This window comes from Microcaecilia unicolor, chromosome 1 (genome assembly GCF_901765095.1).
Source record: "Microcaecilia unicolor chromosome 1, aMicUni1.1, whole genome shotgun sequence".
Lineage (NCBI taxonomy): Eukaryota > Metazoa > Chordata > Amphibia > Gymnophiona > Siphonopidae > Microcaecilia > Microcaecilia unicolor.
The window spans coordinates 119,364,191-119,378,915 of NC_044031.1; the positions used below are offsets into that span (position 1 = coordinate 119,364,191).

Consider the following 14,725-nt stretch of genomic DNA (forward strand, 5'->3'; position numbering starts at 1 on the left):
TGAGTGTGTTTTTGCACAAGTTTGTGCATAGTGTTTTGCAGTGGAGAGATTGTGTGTTGGCCTTACTGAGGTGGCACCAAAACATCAGAATGGGTGTAGAGCCTAAATCATGACACACTACCTCTTGAAGGATCTACATATAGTCGTTAATAAAAGGAGCTCATTGTGAACACTATCCACCCTAAAAGGGTGTTTTGTGGCTCTACATGAGAATTGTGATATTATGATCCCTTGTTTCATATTGTTGACGGTCTGCATTTTCCATATGGGTGGTATATTGGTGTATTAGGGTCTGCCCAGTGTAGTATTTATGGTACAGTAAGGTTCTGAGTGTGTTTTTGCACAAAGTTGTTCATAGTGTTTTGTAGTTGAGCGATTGTGGTTAGTATATGCTTTGAGCAACCACTTTATTCTTTGACATATGATACATATCTAATATCTAAATTTAATAAAAGTTATTGTGACTATTTTCTCTTTACTTCTTTTTTTTCCTGTGTTGTCAGACAATTATGGATATAGGCTCCGCCCCCTGGTCCCGCCCCTAACCCCACCCCCTTTAGCCTCCCCAAACAGTTGGGCCACCAACCGCGAAACCAACAATACAACACTGCAAATAAAAAAACAAGATCGGAGTACAGACACATCTTGAATATAACCCTCTCCCCTTTGCACACCCCTCGAAAACTCCACCCCCCATCCCTCTGTAACAAAAAGAATGCAAAACAAAACCGCACAAATTTGCTTTTCTCAACAGCGTTTGCGAACGCTTTGAACAAACCAATATGGCGGCAAGCTCCGCCCACTAGCTTCAGCCCGTATAATGGGCTAGATAGGCTCATGCCGTTTTCTTGGCTTTTGCCTTCTTCCATCCCTGCGGGATTCCTGCCAACCCTCTTCCACCGGCGTTCCGCTATCTTCTGACTCACTTCCCGTTTCCGGCAAGGTGAAACGCCCAGAGAGAGAGAAGAGATAGAGAAGTTCTGTTATATAGCCCAAGTACCGGAGAAGGAACGCTTAAGCTGCAGGGTTGTTAGCGGGCGATCTCAGGTATGAGCTTGACTGGGAAGAGATGGGGAGGCCGATCCCCGAATGCGTGTGATTGGGTCTCTTTGTGTTTGTAATGTGCGATTAAACTTATATGTTCTGCATTCATGCTGTATTCTGTTTCTTATTTTATTCAGTTGTTGAAAAGCAATGTCCAAATTTCTTAAGAAGATCGTGGAGGAGAGTAGGGAGAAGAACCAGCTGGAGGTGGATATGTGCGAGAGGAACATCGGTAACTTGCTAGAAGTGCCTGGACTTTGTGAGTACCGTTCATTATATGCAATGTCCAATGGATAGATATAAAGCCCCCAATAGGCAGATCTGTAAAATATCTGTATGATATGACATGGCCTTTTACGGAAGTGGTAAGAGACAAGAACAGTAATGGAAATCCTATACAGTGTGACATAAGCGAAGAGGATCTCTGGTTGTGAAGAAGTCAAGGGAAGAGAGAGGTTTTGAAAGACTATGAATGTAATGGGCCTAGTGGTTCTTATTTGCCATCATATTCTATGAACGCTAGTGCCTACTTAAAGCTTTATTGAATGAGTACAATCTTCCAACAGGCCAGTTAGCCCAGGGAAAAAATGCATGAAAGAAATTTCCATGCAGTGGTAGTGGGCATGCTAATCTCGGACATGCTAATCTCTCATATAAGTTTGTGATTGAAGCTAACTGCTTTTGCAGAATGTTCAGTTGAAGCATAGTGGTGACTCCAAAGCACAGCCATGCATTTATATTCCAAAAAGTTTTTGGTGGATAATTAATGAAAGATTTTTCTATTTTTATATATGCTCATTTAGAGATATTTTGAAAACCTGATTCATTGATGGCCCTAAAAGGCTGGGAATAAAGTAAACCAAATATCTTATATGCTTAGTCTTCTATTGATTATATTTAGCAGAGCTAACTTGAACAGTTATTTAAATTCTAGGATGATATGGGAACAAAGTTTGTCTCCGTCTCTGCGCTGTGCTCTGGCCTAATCTGCACAAGCCTCAAACATTTATGATTTTATATTTAAATTCTGTACAACTGTTATGATTTCTATTTATAAACACGCAACTAGAATAATCCCCCTCCCTGCCACCTTCTACCGTTCCAACTCCAGTAATAGCTGACTTCTATTACCCCAAGGAACCCTAATCCACCCTGTTAAAATGCCCAGGGGTACAAAATACAACCAGCTCTGTATGCCCAAATGGGGGAGAAATTTGCTTTGTGAAGCACTATGATGATTTTTTAATCTGTGGATGAGTAAGTCATCAACAATCTCATGATTCAGTCAAGCTCTCCTGCCTTCCACAGTTCTTCTCACAATAGAAAATGTCCTCTAGATGTGCTGGTAGCAGGAATACACAGGATCCTCTGTGCAAGTTTTGCCGGTTTTGGCCAGCACTTCTGCTTGTTTTTCCAAAAAATCAAAACATTGTCGTCTGCATCACTCGAACATAAATAATTGTCCAATTCATTAACAATAGCCTTCAAAGGAGGCATTGTTCCATAAAAGACGCTCATAAAACTGCTAACATCCATTTTCATTCTTTTTGAGAGGGGCTCTTCCACAGATGCGACGCTTGCTGGGAATGTGGATTGAGGAGTATCCTGAGTTGTTGATGTTGATGGACTCAAGCCTTCCATTTCGATCTAGTTTTGGTACAGCCTTCAAGATTCAGTTGCCTTTGTTTTTACATCATCTGGGAAGATAATTGGATTGTCTTTCAGACGTGGGTGTAGAAGAGAGCCAACACTGAAGTGGATGAACAGGAAAATAAGGGTCAATTAAGTGTTGGAAATGCTCCTTGATACCAGCAACAATGGATACATCTGTTGTATTAACAGTAAGATGCTTGAGCAACTTCACATGTGATGGAAGAACATTGCAGATAGTAAGAGTCTGATCAGCAGACAAGACTCTTGTTGCCACATCAAAGGCAGACGAGGCACAAATGATGTCATTTAACAATGTTTCATTTAAATCTAAAAGCAGCTTCTGTAGTTTATCAATGAATTTAGTTGCCAGTTGTCTAAGATATGTAAGTTACATATTGATGCTAAGCTTTTTTAAATGCTCTTCTATCTAGTTGGTACAGCCTGTTAAAGGTTAATCTCAAGCTTTTAGAGAATGACACGGGGACAAAGTTTGTCCCTATGCCATTCTTTAGTTTGAATATCTGGTTAAAATTAACCTGATAAGGAGCCACAGAACAGTGACATGTCTACCTAGATAAATAAATGCCTTTGAAAATTGCCTTCACTACATTTAAGAAGAAGGATGGATACACTTGATAGTAGACTGCCACATTTCAAAACCAAATTTTATGTTGTCCTTGTCAGATGAAGCCATGATTTTTATTTTTATTAATGTTGTAGTATAAACTTGTAAAGAAGAATGTCTGATGGGTAGGTCATGTTTGTGACCATATTTTAGCTGAAGGAGTTGTGATGTCTTTAGAAGTAGTATTTCTGAATGGGTTCTGTACGTTCAATGATAGTAGTAAACTTCATGCTTGAGCTAGGGTATGTTGAATATAATCTCAATTTTTTGCCTTACACTTACATTGTGCCAAAGAGATCATCTGTCTGGAATTCATAGAATGCAATATATATAGCCAGCTTAATGAAGGGGCCTGTTTATTAAAAGCTAGTATGTTCTAGCATTTGCCATCTGCTGCTACGTCCATAGGAATAACATGGGCTTGACAGGAGTGTACAGTAATGCTAGTTAGAATGCGCTGGCCCTTTAATCAAGTGGGTTTAGAAATTCTTTTTAATCAAGCCAGTGGCACTCAGTACAATGCCATGCTTATGTCCCCCCCCCCCCCCCCCCCCAAGGCTTTATTTTGATGAACATTTTAAACCTGGATTAATCATTTAATTAAAAAAATGTAATCATGATTAATCACATAATGAAAGGTATTTTTGTATTTATTTACCACAGCAGCTCCTTGTGACTGTGGGCAAGCCAGTTAACCTCCATTGCCCCAGGTACAAAATAAGTACCTATATATAATCCACTTTGATTGTAACTACAGAAAGGCAGTATATCAAATCCCATCTCCCTTCAGATATGATACTGTTTTACCTAATGGTCCAAATCAGGAGTCTGTTTTCTGTATTTTTGTAGTCACCTAAAAGGATGCTGGTTTTGAAGTAATGACCACACATTTTAGTATATTTTGTGTGATTTCTGTACATTGATTTTATGAGTTTTTATGTTAGGCTATTTATTGATGTTTATATACATATTTATGAATGTTTTCTATTGCAGTATTAATGTTTTTATACAGTATGTGGTTATGTTCAGAATTACTTTGGTAATGTATTTGTGTGGGCATTCTTCACTGATTTTATACAGAATTTTCTGTGTTTTTAATATTTTTGATGTATTTGTAAAGCTTGCACTTAATGAATGGGAGAATTTCTGGTTCCATTGACATCATTTTCGTCATTGGAACACATCCGAGATGGCCGCTGGAACACATGAAGATTTTTATAGCGTGTTTTGTAAAAAAAAAAAAAAAAAAAAACCAATTCCAGGTCGGCACACTTAGCTGCATCTAATTCCACCATTGGTTTTATGATTTGAGTTTTTCAAAAAGGTCAGTGTTTTTTGAGATTTTAGAGTAGTTTAATCGATCTTTTATGATTAAATGAGGGTATTTTAGATATTAGTTTCATGATTCTTTGAGATTTTACACATTTTTCTCCTAATTCTATAAAATCACCCAAAATTGCGAGCACATAATTTGGGCATGTGCACTTTAATTGAATAACAAGCCAATTAATGCCAGTTGGCATTTTCACAAGCAATTAGCACTAAGATTTAATTGGAACTTACGTGCATACATTTAGGTGCATGTAAAAAAAGCATGAAAATGGGAGGGTCATGGGCAGTTACAGAATAACGGGATACTTAATTTAGGCACGTATCACGTTCCAGTTGTTGGAAATGGCGAGCAGTCCCAGGTGTAAGGGCTATTCTATAAACCGTGCCTATTTCAGCGCGTCTCTTAGCGATGTGAACTGATATCTGTATGTTTTTAAGTAAGATGATTTTTTTCACAAACCTCTTTTGAATTTTAGGCATTTTTGTTAGAAGTTTGCTCTAGTTCCCCTCTGGGTATGTGTCCTTTTTGTTACTACCCTTGCTTGTACAAACACATGTTTGAGAGAACATCACATAAGTCACTTTTTGTGGTCATCAGATAATTGATTACAATGATGCTTCCATGTTAGTTATTGGCTCCACATTAGCCTGTTGCATTCTTGCACTTTCAGCTGGTAGTGTAGATTGATAAAAACATAGAAAATAAAGGGTTATCACACCACAAGCATCAATACATCAGATTATAGAAAACCCCAATAATGTTAATTGAGGAAAAAGGCCTCGAGAAGCCCCCAGCCTAGAAACAGCTTCGGGGACTGGACTTACTCATCATTGGCCAAAAAACCTCTTAATTTATTTTATACCTTGTCTATTAAAATGAAATTGATAAAGTTACTTAGCTTTCATAAATCATGAGTAACTGCTTGTGCGGGTCCTCATCACACCACAACCTACGATGGCCGCCGTTTCGGAAACCTGCCTCAGGGTTCTGTGGTCCGTATGTTGACCTCTGCACTGGTCAAGCTCAAAAAGCTTCACCAGTGCGGAGGTCAACACATGGACCACAGAACCCTGAGGCAGGTTTCCGAAACGGCGGCCATCGTAGGTCGTGGTGTGATGTCTAATGGGTAGGTTATGTTTGTGACCGTATTTTAGCTGAAGGAGTTGTGATGTCTTTAGAAGTAGTATTTCGAAATGGGTTCTGTACATTCAATGATAGTAGTAAACCTCATGCTTGAGCTAGGGTATGTTCTAAAATCTGATGCATTGATGCTTGTGGTGTGATATCTCCTTATTCCTTGTCGTCATGCAGATGAAGCCATTACGTATGAGTTTTGTCCATCAACCAGCAGGGGGAGATAGAGAGCACTCAACTTTTCACAGTGCCTCATGGCCAGCCAGCTCCACTGCCTCTTCAGTATTCTCTATCTCCCCAAGCAGGGTGGCTGCAGCTTCTTCGAGCTCCATCAGAAATCTGTCTGGGGGTGGCTCCTGGCTTGCCAGTTGTTAGCCGGGGTGTTAGAGGCTATAGCAGCTTCTCTTTGAAGGCACATAGGTCAGCCCTTTCCCTGCCTTACCCATGCCCCCGTGGATGTGGACATATTAGCTTGCTTTTCCCTGGCCTTTCACTGTCAGTGGATGCAGTCATATTGGTTCGCCTTTCCCTGCCTTTCCCACTCATCTGAGCCTCAGGAGTTCTTATTACCTCTGCTTTCCTCACAGCGTTAAAAAAAAAAAAAAGTTGCGTCGCGCTTTGGCGCAGCGGCGTTGGAACAGAGGTTTTTTCCTTTGATTCTTCAATGGACCGGAGCTGTGATACTCAGTCCGGTGAGGTAAGAGTGTTTTCTAACTCCTCCGGGGTGGGCCCGCGATTGGGGCGTTTTTGGCACGAAACCGCCATTTTGAATTTTCCCGCCGTTTTTCGGCGATGGCTGCAGAGAATGTTAAGCTCTGTTCCTGGTGTGGCAAGCGCAAATCAGCAGCGGGGCTCTGTAAATCGTGCTGTACAGGCATCAGAGCCGGCCCGAGCATGGCGAGCGATGATTCTTCCCGCTCAGAGCTGGCAGCGGACGCCATTTTGAATTCTCTGCATGGCCCTGAGCCCGGGGGGGGGGGGGGGGGAACCTCGAATTGAGGCTGTTCAGGGAGCGGCTAGCCCCGGACGGGGTCTGGGTGCCCAGGGCGAGTTTTTCTCCCCTGATTTTGTTATTGCATAAAGCATACATGCTGAAAAAAGCTCTCCCTCAAGGGTCATCTGAGGCCCCTTCTATTACCCCCCCCCCCCCCCCCCCAGTGAATTCTGGCCTGGGACTGCCCGCTGAGGCTATTTTCCCTGATAATTGGCATAAAGAAAAGCGTGAAGGGCTAATTCCCCTTCAGATTGTGGTGCACCTCCTTCACCCCCCCCCCCCCCCCCCCGTGGTCGGGCTGTGAGGATTTGGAGAGTTCTGGCAGGCCTTCGTGGTTTGAGGAGCCAGAGTCAGGTGCAGAATTACCACAGGATCTGGATGATCCCTCCGCGGTGAGGATTTTCCACCGTGATGAGCTGCCAGCGCTTATTTCAGATGCCCTACAGGTCCTGTCTATTGAAGAGCCTGACAGTGGCACGGCCTCCTCTGTGAATCCTAGGATGGCTAGTACCAAAAAGCCTGCTCGAGCGTTTCCTTTGCATGACTCCATCCAAGAGCTTATTTCTGCTCAGTGAGCTGACCCCGAGGGACCTTTGAAAGTTTCCAGGGCTATGGGGCAATTATACCCTCTGCGTGAGGAGCATTTGGCTCGCTTTGCAATGCCTAAAGTAGATGCCCCAGTCACTGCGGTGACAAAGAGAACTACCCTCCCTGTGGAAGGAGGAGTTGCCCTGAAGGATATACAAGACCGTAGGCTGGAAGCAGCACTTAAACGGTTCTTTGAAATTGCAGGTTGTACTGTTCGGGCATCTGCATGCAGTTATGCTGCTAGAGCCTGCCTGGCGTGGTTGCAACAGGCAGTGGAACAGCCTGGAGATGGAGCGGAGCCCTTCTCGGATGTGGCTCTGCAGATGGAGTCAGCCTTGTCCATTTTGGCTGATGCCCTTTATGATATTGTCAGAGCTTCGGCTAAACAAATGGCAGTAGCAGTGGCAGCTCGCCGTCTTCTTTGGCTACGACATTGGGCAGCGGACATGGCCTCTAAGCAAAGGTTGGTGAAGTTGCCCTTTCAAGGCCTTCTGCTATTTGGTGAGGAGTTGGAGAAAATTGTTAAAGGCCTGGGAGATCCTAAACCCCAGCGCTTGCCCGAAAATAGGCCGAGGCCTTCCTCCACGGGTCAGGCGGTCCACTCCTCTTATAGACCTCGCTTCCGTGAAGCTAGAAGGTACCGCCTGGGGCGTTCTGCTGGGTTCACTTCTCGTGCCCGTTTTCAGCAGAGGAATTCCTTTCGCTCGGACAATCATTCCGCAGCTGCCGGTTCAAGGCCTGGAGTTCAGGGGCGACCCTCTCAATGATAGTGCGCCGGGCCCCTCCTCGTTTCCTGTCATCGGAGGAAGACTTTCCCTGTTTGCTGAGGAGTGGGCCAGTATTTCCTCAGATCAGTGGGTTTTGGACCTGATTAGAGATGGATACAGAATAGAATTCTACGCCCCGGTAAGAGACGTGTTTGTGGAGTCCCGATGCTGTTCTGCCGCCAAACGGGCGGCGGTGGAGGAGACTTTGCAAGGCCTGATTCTGTTAAGGGCCGTGTCCCCGATACCTCCCGCCGAACACGGCTACGGACGATACTTCATCTACTTTGTGGTGCCGCGAAAAGGTGGGTCTTTTCGCCCTATTCTGGACTTAAAAGAATTAAACAAGTCCCTGAGAGTGCGGCATTTCCACATGGAAACCCTGCGCTCTGTCATTGCTGCGGTACAGCCAGGAGAGTTTTTCACGTCTCTAGACCTGAAGGAAGCTTACTTGCACATACCAATTTGGCCCCCGCACCAGAAGTTTCTGAGGTTTGCGGTGTTGGGAAAACATTTCCAGTTCAGGGCCTTGCCTTTTGGCCTCGCCACAGCTCCCCGAACCTTTTTGAAGGTAATTGTGGTAGTAGCTGCTTTTCTCAGGCGAGAAGGTATCAGGGCTCACCCGTACCTAGACGACTGGCTCATCAGAGCAGACTCTGTAACGGAGAGCTATCAAGCTACAGCCAGAGTGGTCTCAGTACTTCAATCTCTAGGCTGGGTCGTCAATATGGCCAAAAGTCACCTGACCCCCTCGCAAGCTCTAGAATATTTGGGGGCCAGGTTCGACACAGACTCAGGCTATATATTCCTATCTGAGCTAAGGCGGTGCAAGCTTCAGAATCAGGTCCGTCTGCTCCTGAGGATGCCCCGCCCGCGAGCTTGGGACATTGTCCAGCTGCTGGGATCGATGACAGCCACATTGGAAGTGGTGCCCTGGGCGAGACCTCTACAGTATTCCCTACTTCAAAGATGGTCTCCAGTCTCTCAGGATTATCAATGCAGACTTTCTTGGCTCCCTGCGGCCCGACTCAGCATGGAGTGGTGGCTCTCACACAGCATGCTGCGGCGAGGAATGCCGCTGGCGCTCCCCGATTGGTGTCTAGTAGTGACAGATGCCAGCCTCAAGGGCTGGGGTGCACATTGCAAGGGGAAGCATGCCCAGGGTCTATGGACACCCGAGGAGTCGGAGTGGTCCATCAACTGCCTAGAGTTGAAAGCGGTGTTTCAGGCGCTTCTGGCCTTTCAAGTGACCCTGGAAGGATTGGCTGTCAGAGTGATGTCGAACAACACGACAGCAGTGGCCTATATAAATCGACAAGGCGGCACTCAGTACGGAGCGCAGGCCGAACAGATTTGCCACTGGGCCGAGCTGCATCTTCAGTTTCTGTCGGCAGCTCACATTGCAGGTCAGAGCAATGTGCAAGCCGATTATCTAAGCAGGCATCAGATCGATTCAGCAGAATGGGAACTAGCAGACGAAGTATTCCTGCAGATATGTGCCAAATGGGCCAAGCCCGCGATGGATCTGATGGTGACAAGTTCCAATGCCAGAGTCCCGTGCTTTTTCAGCAGACGGAGAGATCCTCGCTTGGCGGGGTTGGATGCCTTGACTCAGCCCTGGCCTCCGGGCCTATTATATGTGTTCCCTCCATGGCCCTTGATAGGGCGCTTGCTCCTGCGGATTCGGCTGCACCCAGGAGAAGTGGTCCTCATCGCCCCGGATTGGCCCAGGAGGCCTTGGTACGCGGACCTCCGACAGATGCTAGTGGAGGCTCCCCTTCCTTTATCTCTGGTACCGAATCTGTCACAGGGCCCGGTAGCCATGGAGGACGCCTGCCGCTTTGGTCTTATGGCATGGCGATTGAGAGGGCGCATTTGAGGGACAAAGGCTATTCAAACACAGTCATTTCAACTCTCCTGCAGGCCCGCAAGCGTTCCACTTCCATGGCTTATGCCAGGATTTGATGCCAGTTTGTCTTGGTGTGCTTCAAAAGCGATCACACCCATGCGGGCTCCTGTCTCGCCGTTTCTGGACTTTTTGCAGGACGGTGTTCAAAAAGGCTTGGCCTATTCCCTGCGGGTGCAAGTGGCAGCGTTGGCCTTCCTTCGTGGTAAGGCTGAAGGCGTGTCTTTAGCTGCTCATCCAGATGTGGCACGGTTTCTTAGAGGGGTGCTTCAGCTCCGGCCTCCCGTGCGAGCACCCTGTCCAGCGTGGAACCTGGGGCTAGTTTTGAAGGCCCTGCAGGCTTCTCCTTTTGAGCCACTTCGTCAAACATCGGAGAAAGATTTGACACTAAAGGCCGTTTTTCTTGTGGCCATTTCTTCGGCGAGACGGGTGTCAGAGCTCCAGGCGCTGTCCTGTAGTGACCCATTTCTGCAATTCTCAGAGTCTGGGGTCACAGTTCGGACCGTGCCTTCCTTCATGCCTAAGGTGGTTTCAGCGTTTCACCTAAACCAGCCTATTTTCTTGTCCTCCTTTGATAAGGAGGAGTTTCCAGAGTCTTTTGGGCAGTTGCACCTGTTGGATGTGCGCAGGACTCTGCTGCAGTATCTGCGAGTTGCTAACTCTTTTAGGAGCTCTGATCATCTGTTTTGCTATCAGGTCCCTCGCAGAGGGTCTCCAACATCTAAAGCCACTATTGCCCGCTGGCTCAAAGAAACTATCTTTTCAGCTTATCTGCTGGCCGGCCGGTCTCCGCCTGTAGCCTTTAAGGCGCATTCTACCAGAGCGATTTCTTCCTCTTGGGCTGAAACTGGAGCACTCTCTCTTCAAGAGATATGCAGTGCAGCAACATGGGCTTCTAAGCTCTCTTTTGCCTGACATTACAGGCTGGATGTGGCTGCTAGGAGGGATGCGCGTTTTGGAGCACAAGTGCTAGCGCGTGGTGTGACCTGTTCCCACCCTATCTAGGGATTGCTTTGTTACATCCCATACGTAATGGCTTCATCTGCATGATGACAAGGAAGGGAAAATTAGGTTCTTACCTTGGTAATTTTCTTTCCTTTAGTCATAGCAGATGAAGCCATGAGCCCTCCCTGTATGATGGTCTGTATGCTGTGGATCTGTTTCAGGTTCTGTTCTTGTTTCCTGAAATTCCTTCCTTGGGAGAAAGTTGGAAAACAGTCTTCAGGATTCATGTTCAATTATAGGAGAATGTCACGTTTGTGACTGTTTTCCATGTGGGTGCTCTCCTTGCCCTCTGGTGGCCAGAACTGGTGGCTGCTATGGACTGTTTTCTGCTGTCTTCCATGTTCCAGACTTCAGTGAGTCCGGTCCGGATTTTCCAGGTTGCCAGACGTGCTCTGCTGGTTTGTCCTGGAACAGCAACCTTACTTGGCTGGTGATTTACTGCAGCTGTGGGTCAGCTGCTGAGGGGCTTATTAGCTTCTGTGAGCCTTGCTTGCCTTGCCTTGGTATCAAAGGTCTTCCATGAATTCCTGTTGGTTTGTTCGAGTTCCTGCCTTGAAAGTTTCCTGTGTGTTTGACCCTGCCTGTTCCTGGACATCTCTTGATTTCTGCCTGCCTAAAGACTCTGGTTAGTTTATGGATTACCCTTGTTTGCCGCCTGCCTAGAGACTTTGCCTGGACCTGATTACTGCTTTTGTTAGCCACTTGTCTAGAGACTTTGCCTGGACCTGATTACTGCTTTTGGTAGCCACCTGCCTAGAGACTTGCCTGGATGTGATTGTTTGCTACCTACTATTAAAGTCTCTTCTAGTTATCCTGTGGTTCCTACCTGTTATGTTCAACCTTGCTTTTTGCTTGGGTGATTTGCCTGCCGCTGCTGCTTCTCAGCAGTGGTCCAAGGGCTCACAAGCCTAGTTGCTGCGTTGAGAACGTGACGGAGAACGAGTCCATTCCCTCCAGTTTGTTTTGGGAGGACGAGTTTATTCCCTCCAGGAGGTTGCGTGTATCCCCTCAAGTTATACAATAAGGAGGACGAGTTTATTCCCTCCAGGAGGATGTATTCATTCCCTCCTTTTGAGTTCATGCCCTTGTTATGGGGCCATCATTCGCTGTGAGGAAAGCTCATGTTATTCCCATTGCGGTTTGCCATATTGCTTTGAAGGCTTCAAATACTGAAGAGGCAGTGGAACTGGCTGGCCATGAGGCACTGTGAAAGTTGAGTGCTCTCTATCTCCCCCTGCTGGTTGATGGACACAACCCATACGTAATGGCTTCATCTGCTATGACTAAAGGAAAGAAAATTACCAAGGTAAGAACCTAATTTTCCCTTTTCTATATTTTTAGCTGGTTTAAAAGGAGGTAACCTCTATACATATTTTTAGTGTAGATTGATACACAAGCTGTACACTTGTCAGTGTGGGTTGTTCTGTGCATGCTATATAGAACAAGAAAGTTATATTTGTTAAACCTTAGGACTGCACTGGCATAGTTTGGAATTATTTATGCCACCCTTTTTTTTTCTTTATTGTTCTTACATAAGTGAAAGTATGTTTAAGTTGAAATTAGTTTTAATATGAATTATTTATTTGTATGGTTTTAACCAATTTATATGACTGGATTAACAGCTCTACCCTGACCCAGCCTTTTTTAGGTGAAACATAGCCACGTTGGGTTCTTGTCCTAATAAATTGTCTACTTCCACACCTGCTGGTCTGCTTCATGTTTGCTGCGTTGCTTGTTTGCATATCATCACCTCTCTTTGCTTGCTCAGTATGCTTAAACCATTTCTTGATTTTTTTTTTCCATTTTTCTTTATCCTCTAAGATAAAGATTCTTAATGATCAAATCTGCAGCTGCCACAAAACTATTCAAAGTTGAAAAACTGCATGCTGACTCCAAGAAATTGCAGGAGGACCTTGGGAGGCTGGAATACTGGGCATCCAAATGGCAGATGAAATTTAATGTGGGCAAGTGAGGCACATTGGGAAGAATTATCCGAATCATAGTTACTTTATACTAGGTTCTACATTAGGGGCCCTCTACTAAGGTGCGCTAGCGTTTTTAGCGTGCACTAAATGCTAGAGTCGCCCATATGTTCCTGCAGGCGACTTAGCATTTAGCTCACGTTAAGAACGCTAGGGAGCCCTTAGTGCGGCTTAGTAAACAGGGCCCTAGGGGTCACTACCTAGAAAAAGGGATTTAAGTGTCATTATGGAGAGTACATTGAAATCTTCTGCTCAGTGTGTAGTGGCAGCCAAGAATGCAAACAATGTTAGGAATTACTAGGACAGGAATAAAGACTAAAACAAAAAATATAAATGCCTCTCTATGGCTCCAGGGTGTGATCTCCCATGAGTATTATGTGCAATTCTGGTCACTGCATGTAAAAAAAAAAATGTAGTGGAACTGGAAAAGGTACAGAGAAGGGGGGATAAAACGACCCTAATTTGAGGAAAAGCTAAAGAGGCTATCCAGAAAGTGGCATGAGTCTGCATTTGGACGTTTTTCCTCACAAAGACGTCCAAATCAGTATTTTTGAAACCTATTTTTAGATGTTTTTCTTTGAGTCTGCCAGAAGTGCGTCCAAATCTCAAGGGGGAGTGCCAGGGGTGTGTTCAGGTTGGAACTTCGGCGTTCCTAAGACTTAGACTTAGATGTTTTTCAGCCATAATGGATCAAAACAAAACCATCCAGGACTAAAACTTAAGACATTTTGAGCTAGACCTGTTTTTATTATGAATAAGGCACAAAAAGGTACCCTAAATAACCAGATGACCACTGGAGAGAATCAGGAATGACTTCCCCTTATTTCCCCAGTGGTCACTAACCCCCTCCCACCCCCCAAAAATGTGATGAAAAACATTACTGACCAACCTCTATGCCATCTCTCAGATGTATACTCAGGTCCATTAGAACAGCATGCAGGTCCCTGCAGTAGTCTAGTGTTGGGTGCAGTGCACTGCAGACAGGTGGACCCAGGCCCATACCTCTCCCTACCTGTTGCACTTGTGGATGAAACTGCGCGCCCTCCAAAACTCACCAGAAATCCACTGTACCCACTTCTAGGTGTCCCCTTCACCCGTAAGGGCTATGGTAGTGGTGTACAGTTGGGGGTAGTTGGTTTTGGGTGACTCAGCACGTGAGGTAAGGGAGCAATGGTGAGATGTGTACCGGGGAGCAGTTTATGAAGTCCACTGCAGTGCCTCCTAGGGTGCCCTATTGCTCTTCTGGGATGTCAGGGGGCACCAGGCTACTAAAATTGTTGGCTCCTCCTACATCCCAATGGCATGATTTTGTTGCGTTTGTCACTTGGACGTTTTTCTTTCGAAAATGGACCAAAAAACAAAATGTCCAAATCACAAAATGTTCGGTACAGTATTTTCGAAATCAAAAAATAAAGACGTTTTTCATTTTTTGAAAATGACCTTCTTTCCTATTCGTATTTTGGACATTTTTTGTAAAACGTCCAAGGTTGGACTTGGACGTCATATCGAAAATGCCCCTCTATGGATTTTCAGCTTGGAGACGTGATGGCTGAAGGAAGATACGATAAAGGTCTATAAAATCCTGAATGGAGTAGAATGGGTAAAATGCAAACCAATAGTTTACTCTTTCAAAAAGTACAAAGACTAGGGGACACTATGAAGTTACATCATAGCACATTTGAAACGGAAAATATTTT

At 45.2% G+C, this 14,725-nt stretch overlaps 1 protein-coding gene across 1 annotated transcript in view; it reads left to right on the top strand.

Moving 5' to 3' along the window:
* The first annotated feature begins 881 nt into the window (after window positions 1-881).
* The window catches only part of RSU1 (Ras suppressor protein 1), a 330,064-nt gene continuing 316,220 nt past the window's right edge, over window positions 882-14,725 (top strand). Inside the window, exons 1-2 of the mRNA XM_030199611.1 lie at window positions 882-1,047; window positions 1,182-1,303. Coding sequence (XP_030055471.1) covers window positions 1,195-1,303 — 109 coding nt within the window. The 5' untranslated portion in view covers window positions 882-1,047; window positions 1,182-1,194. The remainder of the gene's footprint in view (window positions 1,048-1,181; window positions 1,304-14,725) is intronic.